General features: G+C 45.3%; 1 protein-coding gene across 1 annotated transcript in view; it reads left to right on the forward strand.

Annotated features, from left to right (window-relative positions):
• Positions 1–27,454, forward strand: part of PAPPA2 (pappalysin 2) — a 124,905-nt gene that overhangs the window by 36,847 nt on the left and 60,604 nt on the right. Inside the window, exons 4-10 of the mRNA XM_083507013.1 lie at positions 4,314–4,607; positions 7,934–8,126; positions 14,803–14,924; positions 15,298–15,790; positions 17,643–17,771; positions 19,174–19,265; positions 26,607–26,800. Of these exons, the coding sequence (XP_083363139.1) occupies positions 4,314–4,607; positions 7,934–8,126; positions 14,803–14,924; positions 15,298–15,790; positions 17,643–17,771; positions 19,174–19,265; positions 26,607–26,800 (1,517 nt within the window). The remainder of the gene's footprint in view (positions 1–4,313; positions 4,608–7,933; positions 8,127–14,802; positions 14,925–15,297; positions 15,791–17,642; positions 17,772–19,173; positions 19,266–26,606; positions 26,801–27,454) is intronic.

Here is a 27,454-nt window from a genome sequence, read left to right on the forward strand (position 1 = left end):
ATGTGGGATCCCCCAAGGCACAGTTTCCCCTACTTGACCTTCCCCCTGGGGACAGCCCATCTTTGTTAGAAGATGTTTTGCAGCTTTCTCAGTGGGTTCCAATTGCTTCTCCACCTGGTCATCCTCCAGAGCTGACTGTGAACCTTTGCTGCTCCTTGTGGTACCCTTAACCTGCCACCTTAACTTGCTTCATGCCACCAGCCCCCCCTTCCCTTATTTCTTTGCGTGTTACCACTGGCAGGGTTGCAATCGTGAACATGCTTACCTAGAAGAAAATCCAACGGAAATGTATTGGATTTATTTCTCCAGTAATGTGCATGTTGTATATAATTCTTGGCACAGGATTTGCATTTTTTTAAAAAAATGCACGTAATACGTTTGGTTCCACTCATAGGACTTTGCCTTTGATTCAAAAGCAGATTTGTGATGTGGGAATTTTTGCAGGAGAGATCTAGTTCAGAGACTTCAAGAGTTCCTCATTCCCTTTCAGGAGGCATTTTCCAATGCACGTGGCTTGGGTTTCGCAGGAATCTTGTAGATCTTTTCAAGATACCTGCTCACAAAGTTGAACACTGGACAGCTGCACAAAACTGTTCACCAAACCATTTCCTTTAGCTGCCTGAGCTGGGGTGTTGAGCATGCTTCCCATTCTTGATTCTCATTCTTTTTCTCCAGCACACCACACTTCACCTCAGTGACAACTTTCCAAGGTTCAAAGCCCCCTGGAGACCCTTTATCTCCTTTTCTTCCTACTTAGGGCAGGAATGTCCAGCTGATGGTCTGTGAGCTAAATACAGTCCTCAAAACCATTTTTCTGGCTCCTGCATGCCCTCATAATATTTATAGCCAATATAGTAACAGGTTTGACTAAACAGTCACCGATTTTTCTTTCATCTTGTTTCAAATTCAAAAATTAAATGTTGCAAAAATACTCTTTTTAGTATCGCAGTGGAGTAAAGAGAAATGGAACCAATTTTTCCTCCCACTTTAATTGGGGGCAGACGGGAGAAGCCATTTTTCTGGTGTTGTTCACAAGCATATCCATTTTGGTCATTTCCAGAACTTTTAATTAGCCGTTCCTTAAGTAGGTGTGGCTGTTTTCCATTGCTGAGCCAAAACATCATTGGCAGCTGTTAAAAGATCTAAAAAAACAACAACCCCTAGCCCTTCTGTACATCAGTAAATATCATCTGAATAATAACAAAACACTCAGTGTCTCAAGCCTCACATTAACACTAACAATTTTGAGAAATAACACATTAAAATCTGAGACAATTTTTTTTTGTCTCCCATGGGCTTTGATAGAGCTTTATGCCGTTAATTTGAATACTCCTTCCTATAATCTCTGTCATCCAATCGAATGGCCATCAACACAACTTGAGGCAGTGAATGCCGTATATTACTTATTAAGCAATATATTTCTTTTAACTGAATCTGTTGCTCAACCATTTCATTGGGTGACTTCAGGTTGTCTCTTCAGAGAGAGGGGGGGGGGGAGGAAGAAAGTCTCCCATATTTACCACTTACTGCTAGATGCCACACACTTTACTACAGAGCCTTGTCTTCTGAAGAGAAATCAGTTTTGTTTGGCGCAATATACTTTAGACTCCCAGGCTGGAGAAAAGTGTGGATCCTGAAAATGCAGAGGTCGGTTGTCCTATAGCACATTCTACTGACCCAGATACTTGAGGGCCATAACATCAGGTCTTGTTGCAGCCATCAGAACTGACCTTTCAGCTTAGTTGGTTAGATCCAAAAGTTCAGGGGTGTTGACTTGTGTGGCGAAGTGCTTGCTTAAGTAGTTGTAGCCTGCTGGGATTTTTTATGAAGGCCTAAGCTCCTAAGTGGTAAATTCTCTGTTCCTGAAGAGAAGCCAAAGCATTGGCCTTTGACAAACTAGGATTATTGGCTTGCTGAGATTTTGATCTCTAAGCAAAGGCCATCATGAACTCAGTCCACACCTCTTAACTTCCATGGTTGATGGGTGGCCCTGGCCTTTGTGCAGTCACTTGCTGACCCCTTAGAAGTTTTTTGTTTTTAAAATCAAAGCTGATTCCTAACAAGTCCACAAGTAAAACTAAATGAGCTGGCCAGCATGGTATCTGGAAAGGGGAGGTGTGACTGCTATAGATGATATCCTAGGGCAGCAGAAGCTTTAAGAACTATTCCACCCCCACTTTCCCAGAGACCTTGGGCAGCCAATTTGGCCCTTGCAATATGCAGAAATGTTCACACAGGAGAGGGATCACAGAGAACGGGCAACCTTTCCCCCACTAAATGGATTTTTTTGTGTTCACCCAGTTTGAAAACAAGCTCGCAGTCTTGGAGAAAGGGGGGATTGAGCACAAGGTTGCCAAGACACTTCTCAGCAGTAGCTGGCTCTCTCCCGCTCATATTTTCTCCAGTGGAACGGGTTTCAAGTTTCTACTTGAAGGTGGGAAGAGTAGGTTTTGAGGCCCCTCGTGCCCTCAGCAATCAGACTCACTTTGCTGTTTGCTGTTAGCGGTTGACACAGCGGGATTATGGCTGGGCTCTAACATCCCATTAACTTAGCTATTAGCAAGGTTTTCTTTCTTCACTCACTCACATTCCTCTCCTTTGCTTTCAGCAAGGGAGCCTCCTGTCTCAGACTGGGGTTTGGCTGGGAAATCAGCCGCAGTTTTCTTTCCCTGGTTTAATTTTTGCTCGTTAGCTAAGGAGCTCCCCGTTCAGTGAATGGAGCTCTCCCGCCTGCCGTCTTGCCATGCAAAAATGGCAGAGAAAGGTGGCCTGGCCATTTGATCTGTCGAAAAGTGTTTCTTTAAGCAGGGTCAAATACTGTCAGATAAGGTTGATTTGCCAAGGGGAGAACTGCGTTAGCCTTTTGTAACAAAGAGGACCCTAACAGCTAAGGCATTTATTGTGACCAAAACTTTGGGGAGGAGAGCCTACTTCACCAGAAATATTTATGGCAAAATATTAACACATTCATTTTTCAGAATTCTAAATAGTGCGACTTACTCATTATGAAAAACAACAACCCAAGTTTACTTTTTATAACAAAAAAGAGTTATTATTTATAGGCAACAGTGTTTCGACATGTATGTATGATATTTAAAAGACGGAACAGTTCCTGGCCTGTATCCCATGGCCTTAGATATTAGAAACAAGGATGGAATAATGAAAAGAAGGGGGCATCGGATTCAGCCCCCTCTCCCATATTTGACAGTGTTCGATAACGGTCAAATAATTGGTGTTCACTTTGAGAATGTTTGGCTGCTTAATTGACAAGTATTCTTAAAGGACAGAATAATCATGAAAAAAAGAGGGAAGAACGCCTGTGGAAATGTCTGTAACACACACATTAAGGTAAAGGTAAAGGTACCCCTGCCCGTATGGGCCAGTCGTGTCCGACTCTAGGGTTGTGCGCTCATCTCACTCTAGAGGCCGGGGGCCAGCGCTGTCTGGAGACACTTCCGGGTCACGTGGCCAGCGTGACAAAGCTGCTCTGGCGAGCCAGCACCAGCGCAACACACGGAAATGCCGTTTACCTTCCCGTTATAAAGCAGTACCTATTTATCTACTTGCACTTAAGAGTGCTTTTGAACTGCTAGGTGGGCAGGAGCTGGGACCGAACGATGGGAGCTCACCCCGCCGCGGGGATTTGAACCACCGACCATGCGATCGGCAAGTCCTAGGCACTGAGGTTTACCCACAGTGCCACCCGCGTCCCAACACACACATTAGGGGCAGTTAATTTTCAGGGTGTCTTTGCTGCAGCCACTTCCTTTTGGGACGAGAAGCAGACTTCTGCCCCCCTCCCCAAAATAAGTTCTGCTGTCACTCACACTTTTTGGGTGTGTACGCCTTGAAAGGCAGCAGTAGAATCACCTTTCTGTCCAGCCTGCTGCTTCAAACATGTCTACTCGTGAAAGAATGCATCTTGTTGCTGAAGCTCATCCTCAGGAGCAAAGCAGCGGACCGGGAACGACTTCAACCTGAATCCCTTTTTCCTTATGAGCTGGCACGCAGATTGGTATACTTACTCATAAGTAGTTCTGCTGGCAGGAAGGACTCTAGTCGGCTGCATGGATACTCTAAGGTAGCTGAGTGGGCTTCCTCTCCCATCTGTTGATCTGTCATAGGGTGCTCACCTTGGGTTGGAGCTAAAGATGGTTAGCTCTACAGAGGCCATTCCCAGCAGCAGCAGCAGAGCCAGTCTTCTCATGATGAGGAACACTATTTGGAACTTCTCAATGGAAAAGTTGGCATTTACTTTAGCTCAGGATTCCACTCCTCTCTCTGAGTGACATTGAATGCATTTGCTGTTTCAGGCGGTGTGGTCCTCAATCCGGCCTATTATGGTATGCCGGGTCATACAAATACCATGATCCATGAAGTGGGACACATCCTGGGACTCTACCATGTCTTTAAGGGAGTAAATGAAAGGGAATCCTGTGATGACCTGTGCAGGGAGACGACACCATCCATGGAGACTGGAGATCTTTGTGCCGATACAGCACCTACTCCCAAAAGCAAACGCTGCCGGGATCCGGATCCGACCAATGACACTTGTGGCCAGACCCACTTCTCTGGAACTCCCTTCAACAATTATATGAGCTACACAGGTAAGGAAGGGGAGGGGGAGAACTTTTGCTTCATGAGGTTCAGAGAGGGGCTTCAGGTGAATGGCATGTCAGCCTTTGAATCCAGTGAGATGCTGAGAACCTCTGCGTTCATTTTCAGAATAGTAAGTTGGAAGGTCTCATGATTTCACAGATAAGCATTAGGTGAAGAAAAGAGGGCTGTGTTTTTTGAAAATCTCAGTAATCAAAAGGCAAATCATTCAAGAATCACATGCATTTTGTTTCCAGATCTCATGAATTCTAAATCACCACACCCTTTCAAAGGTTTTTTAAAGTTTATCATCACCTAGGAACTACTAGTGGGAGGGATCTTGTTCACTGTGCCTGGCAGAAAGGCTCAGCTAGAGAAATACAGCTTGCCCACCACCACTCACGTGCAACTTGCTTTGCAGTTCCAATATTTCAATGTACCATATTTTTTGCTCTATAAGACTCACTTTTTCCCTCCTAAAAAGTAAGGGGAAATGTGTGTGTGTCATGGAGCGAATGCAGGCTACGCATCTATCCCAGAAGCCAGAACAGCAAGAGGGATTGCTGCTTTCACTGCGCAGCGATCCCTCTTGCTGTTCTGGCTCTGAGATACAGAATATTTTTTTCCTTGTTTTCCTCCTCCAAAAACTAGGTGCGTCTTGTGGTCTGCTGTGTCTTATAGAGCGAAAAATACAGTATTTTCAGCATGGCCCAATGACTGGATCCCATAGTTGGCAGTAAAAAATAAATTTCGCTGTCTTGTATCTACTCCAGAGTAATGACATAATAACACAGTGACCAGCCACAATTATGAATGGAGGTCAGAACTATAAGTAAAAGTCTGCTGGAAGCAATGTGTTTTGGCTGCACATTTAAAAGCAGAGGGAGCCTGGTAGACTAACCCAGTGAAGACGAGTCAAGGGCCACCTCTGTTTTGTGCCTCCTTGCCAGATCTCCACCGGTTACAGAATATGGGGAACAGTCTGAGGCAGATCTTAAGGCCTGAGCCTGTTCATATGGGAAACGCCAGTTCATATGGGTCGTAGGCCATTTATATGTTAGCTCCAGCACCTTGAGGGGCTCTGCAAGACCGACTACTGCTCTGTTAGTCTTTTCCTGGTTCACTTTGCTTGCAGGGGCAACTGAGGGGAGGGGAAGGCAAGAAACGGTGGTTGGGAAGGCTACCTATACCTACCTCAAATCTATTGTAAATACAGTAATGTGTAAGTAGATAAATTCATTTAAGAAGTGTCCCCTTAAAATGTCCCTTACCCTAAGAACTGCATAGGAGAATACAGTTGCTTCAGTACTTTTGTATGAAAGTACTTTTGTAGTAGCAACATTTTCTCAGAAGAGCTCTTCCCTTCCAAAAGTGTCTTCTGTCTTTATGCCTCATTCTCAGGAGTCGGAAATCTTGACCAGCACTGTTCGGAGGGGAACCCTTATGGAAACTATTTTCTCTTTTGCAATGAGCGAAATTCATTTAAAGACAAGGTTTACTCACTCAAAAATATGCAGTGTGAACATTTGTGTGTAAGACAATCTCTACAGCATTAGAGACAGACAATCCCTCTATATGCTGTAGACATAGTCAACACCCAAATCCGGGACGTGTTTCAGCACCTAGAGGGTGCTACTGTCTTCGTGAGAAGAGCCCATGTTTTCTTGTGAATTGCTTGCTTCCATTTGGTGACCTTTGCTCTGGCCTGGAGATACTAAAAGCAGGCGTCCTGCATCTGCTGTCCTTTTGACCTGACCCCTCTGTTGTGGTTGGCCTCAAGTGACCATGGCAGACCCCCCTGCTACAAAACCAACAGCTCCAGCCCATGCATGTCTGCTAAGAAGAAAGTCCCTTTGGATTCCTTGGGGCTTACTCCCAGGTAAGTATGCAAAGTATTACAGCCCAAGGCATCTACATTTTTGAGGTCACAATTCTATGTAGAAGCAAGCTCCACAGAGTGGGCATTACTTCTCAGGAAATGTGCATTCCTCTTTGGCAAGCTCTTTAAAGGAACCAAAAAAGCAAAGCAAAGAAGACTATGGATGCAATGAGCTAGCAATCCTCATTCAGTCATGTGGAAGACAAGGAAGGGAGAGGACAGAAAAGGGTAGCATGGACACGATTGCAATTACACATAATTTGGCTTCGTTATAGTTGGTAGGACTGCCAAGGGGGGGAAAAAAAGATGACCTGTCTTACTTCTATGCTGTTTTGGGCAGCTTGATCTGTAGGAATAAGCAGAGAAGCGTATGAGGATTATGGGCTTAAACCTAATGGAGAAGATTAATCTGTAGGAGTGACCTGATGGAAGCTAGAGAGCAGGTCCTATGTTAGTGCCAGGAACTGTGGATTATGTTTTCGTAAGTGCAGCATCAAAAGTATGTATTTGAGTTCCTCCCTGCCCAACAAGCCTGGCCCTCTTAGCTCTGCTGCCCAGTGCGGGTGGCCCTCCCCTGGCTCTGAGCTTTGGCGCTGGGTTGACTCTTCTCTCATCCTGGCTGATAACAACTATTTGTTTTCAAGAGTCATGCATTCATCGCTGAGCTTTTGAGCTTCCTTCTTCGAAATGCCTGCCCTGCGTCTTTAGTGTTCCTTGATGTCAAGGGCAACATTCCTGGCTATTCGTGAAGAAGAAGTCTTGAGCTTACTTAGCACCTGTGATGAGATTAAGCAGTTGCTGAAGGACTGCCATCTGTTGGCAAATGGATGGCATAACATGCTCTGAGAATTTGTACTTTCCTCTCCAGAGTGGACATGGATATGTTTATGTTAGGAGAGGGATGGAGGGTTCATTCCATTTCTGGTCTGTGTCACTTTCAGATGTGGAAACTCTGCATTTGCTAGGGATGAGGGAGGAATTCCATTCAGCTAGCATTTATAGGCAAACCTACATATTTTTCACTTTTTAAAACAGTATGAGGAGCAGCTTTCTATCTGCTTTGCATGAACAAAATCTGGACTTCTGATTGGCAAGCCCTAGGCTCAGTGGTTTGGACCATAGCACCACCCGCGTCCCTTTTCAAGTAGTATGATACTACTTTAAATGGAAACTGCGGATGGGGCCTCAGTGTGAGCTAAGCCAGAGGGTCATGCTGCTTCCAGTCTTCCTAAGCACCTTTGATGTGAAGGACTGTGCTGGCCCAGAATCTTCTCTGATGCACAGAGTATTCTGGGAGGAGCACAGGGGTGGAAGACCAGGTCACTGTGGGAGGCACACAAATCCTACCTGACCCCCTTGCACCGAGGGATCTCTTGCCCAGGCTGCCCCACCCTCGCCTCCCTGCTGTCTAGCACTACGTTTCAGTTGCTTCACCAGCTGCCTCTCTTTCTCCCACAGATGACAACTGCACAGACAGCTTCACCCCAAACCAAGTGGCTCGGATGCACTGCTATCTGGATTTGGTGTACCAGCAGTGGAGTCAGGGCAGGAGGCCCACTCCTATCCCCATGCCAGCGGTGGTCATTGGGCAGAGCCAGGAAAGCCTCACCATACACTGGCCACCCCCTCTTAGTGGGGTGCTTTATGAAAGGTAAGAGAGGAATCTTTGCAGAAGGGGAGGAAGGCAGTCGTAGCTGAGTGTGTACGCAAGGGGGAAAGAACATCTCTGTGAATTAGTCTTGCAGAGGTTTCAAGGGCTGCTGGTCCCCCTATTCCCCACCTGTTATTCTTTGTTTCCATGAGTCATATTTTTCTGTTCTTCCTTTGTTGCAGCTGTGAACACTCCCCAATACCATGCAGCTTCACAACCTCTGCCTTTAATATTTCCCTTCCCCAACTGCTGGCATCCCTTCGTCTTCGCTTGCCCTGCTCCTGTGTCTGAAGGAAGTGTGGGGAGATGCCCTCATGCCACATAGGATGGCAGCAGCAAAGTGTAGCTGCCTTTTAAAGCCACGAGGCAGAATATAAATGAAATGTAAATAAAAATTAAATACAAATAAAACCTCTCCCTTTTGGTCTAAATTCCTTCCCAGAATTTACACAACTGTTAGCTTGGGATAACAAAGGAATCAGTCAGAATTGACTATCCTTTCCTTCACCTATTCAACTGCCCTTGCATCACAGACTCTTGATGTGAAATTTACTTTAAATTCTCTACGTTGTTGTTGGTGGTGTGTGTGTTTTGCATACACTATACGTAACTAGGTATGTAAATTCCTTTGCAGATATGTTATTTACATATTTGCTGATGTAAACAGGTGCCTCTTCCCTTTCCTTGTTTCTGCTGAAATTTGTTCTCCCTCTCTCTTGACTCTCTGTCCAGTTGGGTGGGAATCTAGAGTGTGTGTTCCTGGCACTGAGCGATCGGGACAGATTAGGGATTCTGCTGGTTTACCACCCGCCTTGCTGCCCAGCAGTCTCCCTGCTTAAGCTGACAGAGCTGGTCCCGGAGGAAGTGCTGAAGACTCCCAGACTGTTGGTTCTGGGGGGGCTTCAACATCCATGCTGAGGCGACTGGCTCTGGGGTGGCACAGGACTTCATGGCTGCCATGATGACCATGGGGCTGTCCCAATATGTCAACGGCCCAACACACGTGGTCTGGACCTTATTTTCTCAACTGGGCAGGAAGAGGGTGATCTGAGGGATATTGACATCAGCCCCTTATCATGGTGAGATCACTTCCTGATGACCTTTAGGCTTTCAGCACCTTTTCCCTTCCGCAGAGGCAGGGGACCTATTAGGATGATCTGCCCTCAGAGACTGATAAGAGTCAATGGACTTCCAGACAGCTCTGGGGGATTTCCTGCATGATAGGACTGGTGCTACTGTTGAAACTCTGGCTGACCCTCTGCAACAACCGAATGGCTTGGGGCAGTGACACAATCACTTCTGTGCACCCTCTCACTTTGTGGAGCCTGTTTGGCTCCTTGGTATACTCCAGAGCTTAGGCTGATGAAACAAGCTGGGAGACGGCTTGAACGCAAGTGGAGGAAGGATCCATCTGAATGCAACCGGACAATGGCAAGGGCTCACCATCAAGTCTACCCAGTGGCAGTGAAGGTGGCGAAGAATGCTAAATGGTGGTTAATTAGAATTGGAAGCCAAAACACCTGATCTCTTTGTGCCAGTGTGAGGGTATATAAACAGTATCACTTCGTCTACTTCCATTTAAAAAAAATGCTTTGTGGGTGGAATAAATAATCATTTTTCTGATCCTTAATGAAGCCCAAAATCTGTAGTCAGGGTGAGGCAGGTTCCTCACTATGTGCCATGTTAGGACTGTGGCTCTGCATGTATGTTTTTCAAATGTTGTGAAATACACGTGGCTTTCCTATGTGAAAATACCTGTGTAGGCAAATGCTTTTGCTTGGAACAGCCTGCCATGGCAGATACATTTTGCAGATCTTCCTTCTGACCTTGCCCCACCCTCTCTGTGTATGGTGTTCCTTCCCATGCTACCCGCACGTACTTGTTTTGATGGGAAAATGTTTATTTGAGCATGTGTACCTCAGGGAAAGCTGAACTTGGCCTCCAGCGTAGGAATTCCAGAATGCAAAGAAGGTGATAAAGATGAGCTGGCAATTCTTCTCACTTGTTTGCCAGTTGGCAAAACCTTCTCTGAGGCTTTATGTTTGAGTCAAGTTGGGGGGGGGGAGGGAGGAGAGAAGAAACGTATTATTACAACAGAAAACCTGATCTTGATCCTTCTGCCGTAACCAGCAGAAGATATAGGCAACCTTAGTGATAAGTGTGCTTCTGTACTTTGGAACTCTTCCCTTCCCTTCCACCCGCGCACAGCCCTGCTATAACTTCATGGCCAGGATAACGAAGTCCTCCTCCTCCTGTAGGGCAACAGGATTAAATTAAACATATATGCATGCACTTGCTTGCTTTATTTTTGTTCTTTAAAGGTCTCTTTCCCCCCTGCGACAGCTGACTTGAGAGTCATGGAACATCTAGGTCCTTAGGTGCCCAGAGGCAAGTGACTAGTGCCATCGGTAGGAATTTGATTTTGCTGGGTGAAAATTCCTCACTTAAGATAACTGAAAGGCCCATTCGAAGAAGGAGAGTCACCATATTTTAAGCACTTAAAAGTAAACAGCATTTTTTAAAAAAAAAATCCACTTACCGTATTTTTCGCCCCTAGTTTTCTTTTGGGGGGGGGGGAATAAAGAAAATAAAATTATTTTTTTCCCCCAGGCGTGGGGCTGGCGCAGGGGAAGCCCGAGCTTCCCCCGCCCCCAGCCCCGAGAACAGCCTGCTATCCGCGAGCCTAGGGAGCCCAGTGGGAAGTTGCGCCGCTCTCCCCAGGCTTGTGGACAGCTGCGCGCCCCAGGCTTCAAAATGCAGGCAGCTCTGCGCAACCCTCGGGAGACCGGCGGGAGACCGGCGCGACTTCCCGCCAGGCTCCCTAGGCTTGCGCAGAGCTGCGTGAAGCCCGGGACTGCAGGCAGCTCTGCGCAGCTCTCGGGAGACTGGTGCGAAGTCGGTGCGCACCAACGCCTCTCGCTCTCCAGGCTTCAGCGAAATCCTGCATTCGCCCCATAGGACGCACACACATTTCCCCTTCATTTTTGGAGGGGAAAAAGTGCGTCCTATAGGGTGAAAAATACGGTATTTACTTCTGTAGCAACCTCCTCTTTTTTGCTTTTCCCTCAACGCACTCTAGATCAAGGGAAGTAATAGTGCCACTGTATTCTGCTCTGGTCAGACCTCACCTGGAGTACTGTGTCCAGTTCTGGGCACCACAGTTCAAGAAGGACACTGACAAACTGGAACATGTCCAGAGGAGGGCAACCAAAATGGTCAAAGGCCTGGAAATGATGCCTTATGAGGAACGGCTAAGGGAGCTGGGCATGTTTAACCTGGAGAAGAGGAGTTTAAGGGGTGATATGATAGCCATGTTCAAATATATAAAAGGATGTCACATAGAGGAGGGAGAAAGGTTGTTTTCTGCTGCTCCAGAGAAGCGGACACGGAGCAATGGATCCAAACTACAAGAAAGAAGATTCCACCTAAACATTAGGAAGAACTTCCTGACAGTAAGAGCTGTTTGACAGTGGAATTTGCTGCCAAGGAGCGTGGTGGAGTCTCCTTCTTTGGAGGTTTTTAAGCAGAGGCTTGACAACCATATGTCAGGAGTGCTCTAATGGTGTTTCCTGCTTGGCAGGGGGTTGGACTCGATGGCCCTTGTGGTCTCTTCCAACTCTTTGATTCTATGATTCTATGACATTTATCTAGAATGCTACTACCACAACCGTCCGTGAGTCCCGTCTCTCTGGGACCATGGGATGCCTGTCTGTCTAAGAGGATAAGAGGAGCCCTCCTGGCTTAACCCACCTAGTCCAGCATCCTGCTTTCAATGGGGCCAACCAGGTGCTTCTGGGAAGCCCACAAAGCAGGGCAGCCCTCTGCTCTTCAGAGGCAAAACCACCTCCAAGACTGGAGGGAGCACATAGCCATCGTGGCTGGTATCCATCCTCCATGAATTTGCCTAAAACCCTTTCAAAGACATCCAAGTTGGTGGTCATTGCTGCATCTGGTTTCCTCAAGTCTCTGTGCTGGATCCCTACCCCTTCCTGTGCACATTTCTTGTCTTAAAACTTTTTTATGACCTGGGCTGACCTTATTTTTCTATCCATATTTACCATTCTGGTCCGGCTGGTTGAGAGAGATAGGAACACACACACACCCTAATTTGTATGTAGTGTCTCCCCAGTTCCATTCTGCAGTACAAGGTAGTAAGGAAGTTAGTAAATTTTTATTTATACCCCGGCCAAGACCGGGCTCAGGGCGGCTAACATCATATATCGAATACATTTAAACACAGTCAAACAATTGATTAAAATACAGCTTAAAAAATAGAATCAGGATAAAGTTAAATGACTGCCCATGAACTGCAACCATAGGGGTCGGGAACCTCAAGCATTCATCAGGGCCAGCTATCCATGTTGGTCCCACATGAGCCGATAAAAGGGCCAAAGAGATAACTTACAGGGTCCCATGGGGTGTGTGTGTCAAACTGGGCATGGACCAAAGGCTAGGCGGAACAGCTCCATCTTGCAGCCCTTGAGGAAGGATGTCAAGTCCCGCAGGGCCCTGGTCTCCTGAGATAGAGTGTTCCACCAGGCTGGGGCCAAAGCCGAAAAGGCCTTGGCCCCGGTTGAGGCCAGTTCAACCGCCTTGAGGCCCGGGACCTCCAAGATATTATTATTTGTGGACCATAAGGGAAAGCTGCTACTTCTCAGGCAAAGCACAAGGCATGGCAGTCACTGAACCTCCGTTGAAGGCGCCATGCAGACTAAAAATATAAAAGCAATGGCACATGCTCCTATCACTGGGATATCATCTTAGGATAATTTTAGAGGTGTGTGTATAATGCATTCGTTATTTCATTATTCATTCTTAATTTGTAATCCACTTACTGCCAAAATAGAATTCTTACCGTGTATTAAAATGAGTTCCACAAACATTAAAGTATAAACCTCCATAATTAAAATACATAATAAAACATTCTTATTAAAAAATTAAAACATCCATATCCATCATTGAAATATCAGCTTATATACATTTTGAGAGGAATAGTTATGGCAAACGTTCCATCAATGCAAACATTTCAGCTTTCCAGATGGATCAGTTTCTCTCTCTCGGTTTCCTGTGCACTGTTCAGGGGGTGCACAGACGTGGGCTGCGAACGCTGTGGGTTGCGAACGTGCATCCCACACGGATCACGTTCGCAACCCGAGCGTCCATTGTAAATAAAAATATTTCTGTCCTTGAAAACATCACAGTGCATGACATGGCACTGAGCAGGTTCTTAATATCAGTGGTGCTGCAGCCAGGCCACAAGCAACATTATGCGCCATTCTACACTGGGTGTGGGGATGGGGTAGGGACGTGTCTGCCCTTGTGGAATCTGGCCTCACAAACCCATGTACGTGTGGGAATGTTCAGGGAGGCAGGAGAGGATTTATTGTTTAATTATATCCTTTCCAACTTGTGTTAACAAGTTCTACAATTTAGGATAGTAACATCCCCCGTTTGAAACTTGCACAGCGGATGCATTTGTTCAGGCTCGCTAAAGCCTCTAAAATAAGTTACCTGGTAATTTCCCCTTTAGTCCCTCATAAAAGAAATAGACACAACACAGTTTTCTCTAAAAGTATAAAAGAGTTTACTCACTTACATTCTGTTCACAGATGGATCCCAGAAGGCAGACTTAAGTTACAAAAGTAATATATCTGGAAACTATCTCATAAGGAGATAGTTCCTTTGTCCTCTCTTGACTGGGAGCCAAGAGAGCATCTTAGGCTGAGGCTTCTTCGATGAAAATGGAGTCAGAGAGAGAGAGATGGCTGCCTTCCCTGTGCTTTTGTTACCTGCACAGGTGAGGTCACGCCCACCTCTGGTCACATGCAGAGGAAGTCTGTCCAAGCCTAGGAGGAAACAGGAAGTTCTGACCGGCTGGTCCAGACATCCCCTTTTTATGGCCACTCTAGGGATGTTGTACTTGACTGCTCTGTGTTTCACATCCCACAGTATGGCAGCTCACCAAAATGCCTGCGCTCACACAAATACACGTGTCTCGTCTGTCAATAGGAATGGTCTGTTATACCCTCCACCCTGAAAAGGAAATGTTTTTACTGCTAGGTGGAAGGACTTTCAGGGTGTAAAGCAGAGGTCTTCTGCTGTAAGTACAACAAAATGGCAACTGCACAGACCTCCCCTCACCCACTTTATTGGAGTGTGTGATGTTTTTACTGGATCCAGGACCTTTAGGGTGCAAGGCAAGAGGGAGGTGAAAAGGCCCTCATCTTCTGCCCCAGAAGCACCTGCAGTTCCAGATCCTGAACAGGTTCACATCTTATTCTTCCAGTGAAAGTTGGGGCCACTGAATTTATTTTTATTTATTAAATTTCTATACCACACTTCCATCCAAGGATCACAGGGTGGTTTGCAATAACCATTGGAGTGCACTAATACAAGTTTGTCATGGCCTTTGGCTAGAACAATAAACTCAAGAACGAACTAGCAAACACTGTGGAGGAACCACCAACTCTCTTCCACTGTAACGTGTTTCTTAGTTTGCAGCAGTGGACCACAGTTTGTGCACGTCTTGTATAAGGCCTTGGGAAATCATGAGTGTTGCCATTGAAACTGCGTAGCTTGTCACTCAAAGTCTGACTTAGAAGAGATTGAACAGAGTATGTTTTTCTCTCCTCCTCCCACCCCTCCTTCCCCTTCTCTCTCTCTCTCTGTCTTTTAGAGAGACAGGGAACCTCTGTGGAGACTGTGCTGAAGATGGGACATTCAGCCAATACGTACATGAGGCCTCCTCACCTCGGATCTGTGATTCCTCTGGCTACTGGACTCCAGAAGAAGCAGTAGGTAAAGTTCCCAGCCCTTCTTCCTGTAACAGAAGGATTGTCAGATGGGAGCTAGAGATAACCTTGTCTGTTTCATTTTCCTTTTCTTTAAAAAAAGGTCTATCCTCCGTGTTTCAGACATTCATTTAGGATAGTTTTGCAGCCCTAAATACACACAAACATAAATCTCGCCTCTTCATATAGGCAGAAGCCTATTAATGTTTGTATCTGCTTCTGTAATCATGGACAGATGCTCACACCCTCTAATGCTGGCACAGATATTTGGTTTTTGCCTCCTCATTTTGGTCCAGCCCTGGTCCTTGTATGCAGTCCTACCCCTAAGGTTGTGAGCTGCCCAGCTCACCCAATTCTCCCCTGTTCTGTTTTCCTTTAAGGGCCTCCAGATGTGGACCAGCCCTGTGAGCCCAGCTTGCAGGCTTGGAGCCCTGAGTTCAATCTCTTCAACGTGAGCATGACTACCCCTTGCCCTCAGCCTCTCGGCTGCATCTTGGAACTGCATTTTCTGCATCCTGTTTACCCGGAGTCTCTAATGGTATGGACAACCTACTTCTCTACGGACTCGCCCAAGGCTCTGTCGGACATTGAGATCCTGACGGAGCACGGGGACTCTGTACACCTGGGGCCCATGGACACTTTTTGTGACATCCCCCTCACGGTGAAACTCAACCTTAACAAGAAGGTGTCTGGTGTAAAGATCTACACGTTTGATGAGCAGATGGAGATAGATGCTGCACTTCTGATATCCATGCCACAGAGCCCGCTCTGCTCCAACTGCAAACCTGTAAGGTACAGGGTTCTCCGGGACCCCCCGTTTCTGGATGGATCCCCAGCGATGGTGACGCAGCCGGGACGAAAGTTTACTGACATGTGAGTGAAGGTGTTAGTGTTCAGGAACGCTCTCTTAGCTGCTGGTTCCTCAGGGACATCCCAGGCCCCTTTCACTTTTAAAAGCTTAAATTAGACTAGCTTTTTCAGCTAGTCCTCTCCCCCATGCTTTTTAATATCTATATGAAGCCGCTGGGAGAGATCATCAGGGGGTTTGGGCTGGGTGTTCATCAGTATGCAGATGACACCCAGCTCTACCTCTCCTTTAAATCAGAACCAGTGAAGGCGGTGAAGGTCCTGCGTGATTGTCTGGAGGCGGTTGGAGGATGGATGGTGGCTAACAGATTGAGGTTGAATCCTGACAAGACAGAAGTACTGTTTTTGGGGGACAGGGGGCGGGCGGGTGTGGGGGATTCCCTGGTCCTGAATGGAGTAACTGTGCCCCTGAAGGAACAGGTGCGCAGCCTGGGAGTCATTTTGGACTCACAGCTGTCCATGGAGGCACAGGTTAATTCTGTGTCCAGGGCAGCTGTCTACCAGCTCCACCTGGTATGCAGGCTAAGACCCTACCTGCCTGCGGACTGTCTTGCCAGAGTGGTGCATGCTCTAGTTATCTCCCACTTGGACTACTGCAACGCGCTCTACGTGGGGCTACCTTTGAGGGTGACCCGGAAACTGCAATTAATCCAGAATGCGGCAGCTAGACTGGTGACTGGGAGTGGCCGCCGGGACCATATAACACCGGTTCTGAGAGATCTGCATTGGCTCCCAGTACGTTTCCGAGCACAATTCAAAGTGTTGGTGCTGACCTTTAAAGCCCTAAACGGCCTCGGTCCTGTATACCTGAAGGAGCGTCTCCACCCCCATCGTTCAGCCCGGACACTGAGATCCAGCATCGAGGGCTTTCTGGCGGTTCCCTCATTGCGAGAAGTAAGGTTACAGGGAACCAGGCAGAGGGCCTTCTCGGTAGTGACGCCTGCCCTGTGGAACGCCCTCCCATCAGATGTCAAAGCAATAAACATCTATTTTACTTTTAAAAGTCATCTGAAGGCAGCCCTCTTTAGGGAAGTTTTTAATGTTTGATGCTGTACTGTTTTTAATATTCAGTTGGAAGCCACCCAGAGTGGCTGGGGAAACCCAGCCAGATGGGCGGGGTATAAATAATAAATTATTATTATTATTATTATTATTATTATTATTATTATTATTATTATTATTATTATTACTATGAGGGGAAACATACGGGATGTATTCTGCCCAGTTGCTAAGCTGAAGCCACTTACTGGTTTTGGTGTCTTAGCCAGTGAATACAAAAGCAATGGGATGACTGACAAGCAAGTGATGTTTCGAAAATAGCCGTGTGCTAGTGTTCACCCTGTTAAGAAGTGGTTCTCAAGCTTTCTTCTCTGGGCCACACTTTGAGAGGAACAATTTGCTGGCACCACACCAAATTTTACATTGTAAAGAAATACATTGGCAAACTAAAAACACCAACTCATAGCAGTGCTTGATTTTGAAAATATATTTATCAGTATTCTGCAAAAAAATACAAAATACAGAATACTATACTACGGTACACTGAAATGTTTAAATGTTTCTTTAATTGTTCTTGAACTCCCCCCCCCCTCCCTTGCTGCCCTCTCCTGCCACACCGGTTTGGTGTGCTACAGCCTTTGGGAACCACTGCTTTAAATTAAAGATCCCCTGTCGGATAATAAGAGGGAAGTCCCTGGAATCTGGTGCTGCGTACGGAGATCAACTGGAAATTGGGGGGGGGGGGCTTTTGAGCCTTTTGGACGTTAGCTGCCCATCCTTAGCATACATGGGAAATTCAGCTTAGGAAGAGGCAGGAAAGTATTCTGTCTTAAGTTTTGACTTCTGTTTGCTTCTGCAGGGAAGTCATGGCAGGCCAGCTGTATCGCTACCAAGTGCAGGCTGTGGCTGGAGCTGCTGTAGGTGAAGCCTCCCCTCCTCTGTTCCACATCCATGGCTCTCCCTATTGCGGGGATGGTAAAGTAAGCAGGTGAGGAGCCCTGAGACCTGGAAATGCTGATCTTTCTTTCTTTTACTCACCCCATTTTAACTGCGGCCTCATCTATCAAAGTGTTCCTGCTTTCCATTCATTCATGTGAGTATAGGGGGGTGGGGGGGATCTGTACTGTTAAGTGATATGCTGAACCTCTTCTCTTAATTCCACAAAGCTTTCTGCTTTCATATTCCGTTTTCCTAGACACCCATAACAACTCATGGTTTTGTCTTGGATAGCCTTGCTTTTAGGAATTGCAGACAGGAGGTAGATGAGCGTTCTGATGCACACCTGAGTGCCTCTCCAAATGAAGATGCCATCAGTTGCTTTTAGGGATGCCGCTGCCACCTGTCACTTATTACTTTCATCCTCATTCTTATATGCCTAGATAGCATGTGGAAGAGTTTGCATAGCCAGAGAAATTAGATTAGATTGAACCTAAATCGTTTCTGTGGAAGTGGAGTCTATGAAATTGTCTGCATCAGTGGAGAATAACTTCTTTGTGGGGCTGCTCTGAAGGACCTTCCTGGGGCGGGGAATGGGAGGGTGTGTGAAACCTAAAATCCCAAACCCCTCAAGAATAGTCTTATCTCAGGGGTCCCCTTGTGGGGATGACCTCACTTTCCTTCCCCTTTAATATTTCAAATTAATAATAGTTTGGTTCATTTATGTACTTGCCCTGCAGCTTTCAGGTTTGTGGGCTGACCCCTTTCAATCAATCAATCAATCAATCAATCAATTCACTACCATTTATATCCCATTTTCTATTGTGAGTGTTTTCGTCCCACCAAAAGACCTAGTTTCATATTACCTTGGAGCAAGCGAGACACCAAGAGATAGAGGTCAGGAGAATGTAAAGCTCTGGAAGGAGTACAAATGGAATGGAGAGAGATAAACAGGAATAATGAAGTGCAAGCATATAAAAGTATGCAGTAGAATTTTAAATTGAATGTGATAAGGGAATGCTAGCCAGTTCAAAGAGAGCAGATGAGAAGGAACATGGTCCTATATATTAACAAGAAAGATGAGCTGTGGAGTGAAAAATAGACACCCATTTTGGAATAAAGAAAGAGCAACCAGAAAGGCCTAACAAAATTAATGCCTAGATAAAAATAAGAGAAAAAACGAGTTTTAACAAATTTTTTAAAATAAAAAAGATCCTAACTGTAAAACAAATAAGCAGAAGTAAAAAAGTTGCACCATTATTTTATTTTTTTACATTCCTTCTTGTGGCAGCAAAAAATATAATGCAAGCTGATAAGATTTCATCAGTGGCTGCACAACATGTGGGAACGCATAATGGAGGAGCTGTTGTAAAGGATTAGAAAACATTAAAGTATATGAAGCTCTTGCCCATGTTAAAATGCTTTATAAGTGCAAAGTATTACTATTTTCTTAGAAGTCTTGCAGAGGAATGTGATGATGGGGATCTAATAGAAGGAGATGGTTGCTCTCGAACCTGCAAAAAAGAAAAGGGATTCCACTGCGTCGGTGAGTTTAGAAAAGCTTGTCTGTTCTTTGTTGTTGTTGTTTTTTTTAAAAAATGACTATTCATTTTGTTCAATTTCTTTGTGGGGTGGGGGGAGGGAGAGAACTAAAAATTAAAACACAGAATCATATTGTTGTATCCTTGCCTTCTTTGTCTGCACTCTTCCGAATCCAGTATTTGAGGTTTGACAGAACCTGGAAATTTATTGCTGCAGGTGAAGAAGCTTGGGAACTGTGGGGCAGGGCTTCATTTGTCCCAGGGATGACCTCAAGGTCCTGCTAGCTATTTGTACCTCTGAATCCGTATGATTGAGGCTGGATCTCTATCGATAGGACTGCAGAACTGGGGGAGAAATTGAGATTTGCCAATCTATTTTAAAGTAGTATTTTGAGGGTGTAAGAATGTCTTAGGAATCCATGCTTAGAGAGCAGCATGGGGCACGGACTCCTAGAGAGGTTCAGCCAATTTGCTGTGCAAATGTCAGTTTATTGTTCTACAAACCCTTGCAGATGCTAGAGGACATTACATTTTTTTGTGCTGAGAAATCTAGGAAAGATCTTGATTCCTAAACAGTTGGTGGAAATAGCCAGGGATTTAGACATCGGGGATATCTGAGGACACTCCAGGGCTGCATCAATAGGAGTATAGCATCTAGATCAAGGGAAGTAATAGTGCCACTGTATTCTGCTCCGGTCAGACCTCACCTGGAGTCCAGTTCTGGGCACCACAGTTCAAGAAGGACACTGACAAACTGGAACGTGTCCAGAGGAGGGCAACCAAAATGGTCAAAGGCCTGGAAACGATGCCTTATGAGGAACGGCTGAGGGAGCTGGTCATGTTTAGCCTGGAGAAGAGGAGGTTAAGGGGTGATATGATAGCCATGTTCAAATATATAAAAGGATGTCACATAGAGGAGGGAGAAAGGTTGTTTTCTGCTGCTCCAGAGAAGCGGACACGGAGCAATGGATCCAAACTACAAGAAAGAAGATTCCACCTAAACATTAGGAAGAACTTCCTGACAGTAAGAGCTGTTCGACAGTGAAATTTGCTGCCAAGGAGTGTGGTGGAGTCTCCTCTTTTGGAGGTCTTTAAGCAGAGGCTTGACAACCATATGTCAGGAGTGCTCTGATGGTGTTTCCTGCTTGGCAGGGGGTTGGACTCGATGGCCCTTGTGGTCTCTTCCAACTCTATGATTCTATGATTCAGTAACTAGTGACATAATATTTAGTGACAGTCACCAGCGTAATTGCACCAGGTGACTGTGTTTGACAGTATAAAAACAAGTAAGAGAGGGTGGATGGACTCAGTTGAGGGGGTCAAAGCATTACTCAAACATAATGGCAGGCCAGAAGTGTGAGTTCAATCAATTGATTAATTTCTATATCGTCCATCATCTGGAGATCACAGGGCAGCTTTCACTATAAAAATGCAAAAACGCATACCAATACATAACAATATTGTGCCAGTATTATTATGGAGGGCTGTTTGTAAGACTCCATGAAGACAGTACTCGGGGAGTGGGGTGGTCAGTGCATTTATGAATTGAGTACCATACATAAAGGAACACAAAGAGAGAGAGAAAAAGATTCTCAAGAAAATTCATTTGTTTAAAGAATAGCAGATGTAATGAACGGAAGATATTAGAGATGGGAAATAAAAATGTAATGATGGTCTGTAAATAGATATTACTATGAATTTAACAACAAAAGTTTGAAATTTAATTGAGGCATTTAAGAAAAAAAGCAGAGAGGAACAGTTGTTAGGAATTAAAATTAAGGCAGGATAGATGAAATGTGGCACTAAAACAATTAACAGTTTATTCACTTTTTTATGAGAAGTTATAAATATCCAGTGATCGATATCTGACTACTATAAACAAATACTTGCAGGACCTTTCCATTCTAGCTTTATCTGAAAACAACAGGGTGTTTCTGAACCACTTCATAATTGGTAAGGAAATGTGGTCCGTAAAGGACAGACTGAAGAAGGGGAATGCTCTAGAGATGGACAGATTCACAGGGGACTTTTCTAAAGTCCATTCTGACATCTTAGTCCCACATCTAAAATTATTGCTTAACAACATTCTTGATGTCGGAGGCATATCAGCCTCATGGAGACAAGCTAGGCAAGGATCCAACAGATCCTGGTATCAGCAGATTGCCCAGGTAAACCAAGATGTAAAGGGACTTAAAGGTTCTACATCATGGGCAAATACAGAAATGTTCCTCTGTTTTGATGCTTGAAAGGCATTCGACAGTCTTGAATGGCCTTTCTTTTTCTTTTTCTTTTTCTTTTGCTGAAAGTACTTACTAAACTGCAGTTCAGGCAATGGTTTCTGACTTTCATCAGTTATACTCCAGATTAAGAGCAAGCACCAGAGTTAATGCAATGGACTTGCCCTTGCGTGAATTGGCAAGGGGGATAAAGCAGAGATTAACAATGCCAAAGCCCACATGATACGTTTTAATGTAACATGAGAAGACCAAAGAGCATCACAAAAACTAACCTGTGATTGCCATATGCATGCTTTAAGTGCTTAAGGAACCACTCTCAAGAGAAATTTTGCTAGTTCAGGAAGCATAATTATATAAACCCCTTGCTAAATTAAAGAGGGATATTTGCTTGTGGAGGATCCTTAGTCTCGTTTGGCTGAGCCACATCTCAGTAATAAAGATGATGTTTTTACAGAAGATTATATATTTGTTTCAGAATTTACTGATTGAAAAGTAATCAGCTAAGGAAATAGAGAATGAGACCATATCCCTCTTTTGAAGTCAAATGTGATTGCACTGGATATTCTTGGCAATTATCGACTTGTATGTACGTTGAATTTGATAGCACTATGATAGGTAAAGGTAAAGGGGCCCCTGACCATTAGGTCCAGTCGTTACCAAAGCGGCACTCATCTCGCTTTATTGGCCGAGGGAGCCGGTGTACAGCTTCCGGGTCATGTGGCCAGCATGACTAAGCCACTTCTGGTGAACCAGAGCAGCGCACGGAAACGCCATTTACCTTCCTGCAGGAATGGTACCTGTTTATCTACTTGCACTTTGACGTGCTTTCGAACTGCTAGGTTGGCAGGAGCAGGGACCGAGCAACGGGAGCTCACCCCGTCGTGGGGATTCGAACCGCCGACCTTCTGATTGGCAAGTCCTAGGCTCTGTGGTTTAACCCACAGCGCCACCTGGTCTTCCAAATGGTTCAGCACTTAAATCTCATACCAGGTCCAGGGCCCCATTAATATGAAGTCCAGGGTCACAGCCTTTCTGCTTGGTTCTATGACCAACTCTTCTAAGACGCAGTCATTTCGGGTACCTAAAAAGTTTGCCTTTTTGTCATGACTAGGAACATGCATGTACCCAGCCGATGTAAGGGTAACTGAAATTACCATAGCAGTATTTTAACTTCTTGTATGTTTTAATACAAAAATTTCCTGGTTTTTTGGTTTTATTTTATTGTAAACCACAAATAAAATTATGAAATTAATTTCCACATTCGGATGCCGCCTTGATTTCATTTCCATGTTATTTGCTTCTAGGTACAATCTGTTTGCAAATAATACAGAAATGAGTGCTAAACTTGTGCTGTATTCTACTGTAGATCCACTATACTTCTGGAAGTGGCTCTTACATTGTGTGAAAGCTCAAATAAAATGTGGAAATTAACAGTTAGAGAAATGTCATGAAAATGGACAGACAGTTCTCCTAATGGAGAGATGTAAAAAATGGGTTTCCATTTTGTTAAGATCTGCTGGGAGCGTTCTCCTACTGTACAATCTTTAGCAGAGGCCCTTTCAGAGAGCTGTCTTGGTGGTGGCACCCCAGTTTGGAATTCTTTTCCCAATTATGACATGGTTGCATTTTATTGTTCTTTATTTCAGCACCTAGCTGAAGACTAGGCTGTTTGTCCAGGCTTTTAGTGGAATTTAATGACAGTATTGGTGTTTGGGTTGACTGGTTTACGTACCTGCCTTGTTTTTAGTACTTTCATATCTTCCCAGGCTCTTCCCCTTTATGAAAAATTTAGACCTCTGCAGGGACAGGACTCTGGCTTGGATCTTTGCACTCCATTATCTCTCTAGCATTTCTTGCTGAGCACACTGTGGGCATTGGTGGGCAGTTTTTATTTCATTCGTTCGTTCGTTCATTCATTCATTTGTATACCACCCTTCGTCCATAGGTCTCAGAGTGGCTCATCACACAGAAATACTGTTTTGGTATGCTAGTCTATTGGGGACTAATCAATAGAATCCCTTCATCATATCTTGTTTAATTGTCCTTTATATATTGTGCCCCGATCAAGGATTCTGAGTTCAATCATTTTGGAAACTCTTGCAAAACCACCTGAATCACATCTAGCCTATCTACTCCAGGACATTGATTCTTATAGAACATTACAGGTTGCCAGATTCCTGAATTCAGTTCTTTCATATAAACGACTTCATGGAATGCTGCATGACTATTAAAATCTAGTAAACTCTATCCACCATCTTTATAATCAAGGCCACAATATGGTACATCTAGAGATTGTATGTAAGGTGAAGGAGAGTATGCGTTGAAATATTTTAGTTGATATTTTAGAATGTAAAATGCTATTTTATTTCTTGTTTGGTTTTTACCTTGTGGGCTTATAGCCGAATAAAGTATTATCTATCTATCTATCTATCTATCTATCTATCTATTGGGGACAATGATATTGCTTTCTCACTGTGGCCTGAATTAGGGACTGCAGTCTCTGGGGGTTCTCCCTCAGTTGTTGGGAGTCTTGAATTCCAGTAGCCCCCAGTTTTTGTTTTTTTGGGGGGTTCAGTTTCAGGGTCCAGATCTCGTACTTCTGCAGGTCTGTGGGTGGTCCCCACCTCCCTGTCAGAATCTAAGTCATTGCAGGTACTTCAGGTTCTGACAAAGTTTCTAGCTCAGAAGCCAGTTGATTAAGGTGTTGCAAACCTTTTCCTTAAAGCAGGCGTTGCATTTTATATATCAGGCCAAGGGAGCCAGCGTTTGTCCACAGACAACATTCTGGGTCATGTGGCCAGCACCCCATAGTCACCTTTGACTGGACTTAACCATCCAGGGGTCCTTTACCTTACTTTACCTTTATATATCAGCAGTGGCGTAGCGTGGTGGGTGCAGGGGGCCCGGCTGCACCGGGCGCAACATCTGGGGGGGGGGCGGTCTCGCACTCGCAGCTCTCTGCCCCTACCTGGCTCACTCACTCTCTCTCACTGCAGTGCTGGCTGTGCGAGTCCGATCCGAGCCGCCGGGTCACCGCCCACTGTGGAGGGGGTGGGTGCCAGGCGTGCGGTGCGGAGAGAGAGCGAGGGACTATCTGGGGGAGGGACAGTGCAGTGGCCGCCCAGCGCAGCTCTGAGCGCGGGAGAGAACCACACCAGACCAGCCCAGGCAGCAGCAAGAAGAAGCTGGCAGCGGCGGCAGGTTAGGGGTTAGGGGGCGCAAATTACTTCCCTTGCCCCGGGTGCTGACAACCCACGCTACGCTGCTGTATATCAGGAAATGTTGGAGGAAGGGGTGTGTGTGCTATTTCTCTCTTCTTCTTCTTCTTCTTCTTCTTCTTCTTCTTCTTCTTCTAAAAAAGAAGCAATTTTCAAAATATTGGAACCATTTGTCAAGCGTTTGGCATGGGTCTATAAAGCATTTTGGGTAAAAGCCACATTCCATTAAAATCAGTGGCAACCTTCCCATTGACCAGTGTATGAAGTAGTCGAAAGTGTGTTGGACTTGGACCAAGGTCTCCTTGGCTTCAGATGCTGTACAGATGCCATGAACTCTCTTGGTGGCCTTGAGAAGGTAGTTTCTCTCAGCCTCTGTTCGGGTCCTACCTCACACGGTTGCAGTGGGCAGACTTAAAAATCACTTTAGACACTGAAAAGTCAGGGATTCAGGACTGCTTACCACATATATAATAGCATCCGAGAAACAGCAGGCTTTCTTCTCTGCAGACAGCATGTTTTCAGAATATCCACTTCTAGTTTTTGTTTTCTGTTTTCCTAAGCCTAGTCTGCAACTGCCCTTAAGTATGTAGAACTGCATTATAAAGGAATAACAAAGTTATGGAAGGAGGGGAAAGAAGGAAAAAATGTGCCAGGGACATCAATCACAAATTGCATAGCCTGAGACAGGGGATTAGTCACATGGGCTACCTGAGTTTTTGTCTCGGACCTCTCTTCCTGTATGGGAGGTAACAAGGGTGCAAAATCAATCCTTGTAATTGACAAGCAGTATCAAGCTTCTGGTGGACGCAGGTGGCGCTGCAGAGCCTAGGACTTGCCGATCAGAAGGTCGGCGGTTCGAATCCCCGCAATGGGGTGAGCTCCCGTTGCTTGGTCCCTGTTCCTGCCAACCTAGCAGTTCGAAAGCACGTCAAAGTGCAAGTAGATAAAGAGGTACCGCTCCGGCGGGAAGGTAAAGGGCATTTCCGTGCGCTGCTGTGGTTTGCCAGAAGCGGCTTAGTCATGCTGCCACATGATCCGGAAGCTGTACGCTGGCTCCCTCGGCCAGTAAAGCGAGATGAGCGCCACAACCCCAGAGTTGGTCACGACTGGACCTAATGGTCAGGGGTCCCTTTACCTTTACCTATCAAGCTTCTGGATTGGCCAGGCTTGGTATAAATACTCAGAACCTTGTCTTGTTCCATATCAGAAAACCAGTATCTTCTGCCTCATGGACTATAGACCTTCATCAATGTACCTCAGGGACACTTTATTTGGAGAACACACATGGGTCTAGCTGCCCATGGTGCTTAGAGTATGGATAGCCAATGTGGGCGACAACTCCCATCAGCATGTCCAACTGTCATGGATGATGGAAGCTGAAGTCAGCATCAGCCCGAGTGCCCCAAATTGGCCACCCAGGCCTTAGAGAGTAATAGAGGAACACTGGAGGGAGTGGGACACAAACATTCATAGAATCATTCAGAGGAAAGAAATACTAAAAATGGCAGCAGGGCGGGGGGAGGTAAATGGAAAAGGGATCAATCAAATATCCAACATATACCAAGCCTAATGTAACATAATTGTAATGTAACTTAGTTGTAATGTAACTTAGTTGTAATGTAACTTACAGCCACTCTGGGCGGCTTCCAACCAAACACTAAAATACAATAATCTATTAAACATTAAAAGCTTCCCTAAACAGGGCTGCCTTCAGATGTCTTCTAAACCAGGAGATACTAATTTCTGTTATAGGGAGAAGTGAAAGAGTGCAGGCAAATGCATATATGTTAGTGAATTGTTCTTATGTTGAATACAAAAGTATCATGAGTGTTTTTGTAACACAAAATAAATTTACAAATGCACCACCTTAGCTGTTCTTTTAAATTTGCAGGAGAGCCAAGCCTGTGCTATGTATCTGATGGCGATGGCATTTGTGAGCCGTTTGAGAAAAGCAGCAGCATTGTGGATTGTGGGCTCTACACCCCCAAAGAGTACGTGGATCAGTGGGCATCAGAGGCTTATGCCTCCCACCAGGACCAGAAGGCATGCCCAGTTTCCCTGGTGACAGGAGAGCCTCTTGTGAGGGTGAGGGGAATTTTCATTTCATATTCAAGCCCTTATGTTATTCCTGGAAGAAGAACATGTCCCAAACCTCTGTGATCTTCCCAAGTCTGCCAGCTATTGATTCTGCTCTGAACTGGGATGAACTGAACTTTACTGGCAACATCAGTGGATAAGTTCCAACCCCACATGCATACCTTTCAACTATAGATACTGAGGTCTATGGGGAGGCCTACCTTCAGCCATTCCTGAACTTCTACCTCTGTGTCTGTTCTTGGCAATCATGAAGATCTTCCCTGTTTCTCTCTTAGAAGTGAGGGTAAGGCGTATAGAGCCAGTGGCAGAGCACACAATTTGCAGGCACCCCCAGTTAAAGGATCTCAAAATGCTGGCAATGAACTTTGTCCTGGGCAACCTGGGTCTTGCCATTATTGCTTCAGAGACCAGGTGGAGACTTAGAATCATAGAATCATAGAGTTGGAAGAGACCACAAGGGCCATTGAGTCCAACCCCCTACTTGCATGCTTGAATACTCTGCCATAAAAAACAACAACATTCCTGCCACCCGGAAAACTAGATGTTAGGCAGCCAGGTTCTACTCTAATTTTCTTCCTGATGGGCTTATGTCCTCTGTGAAGGCTTTTGTATGGTGGAAGACTCAATGATGTGAGCCCCCCC

The sequence above is a fragment of the Podarcis liolepis genome, assembly GCF_965112155.1.
Source record: "Podarcis liolepis genome assembly, chromosome: 6".
Lineage (NCBI taxonomy): Eukaryota > Metazoa > Chordata > Lepidosauria > Squamata > Lacertidae > Podarcis > Podarcis liolepis.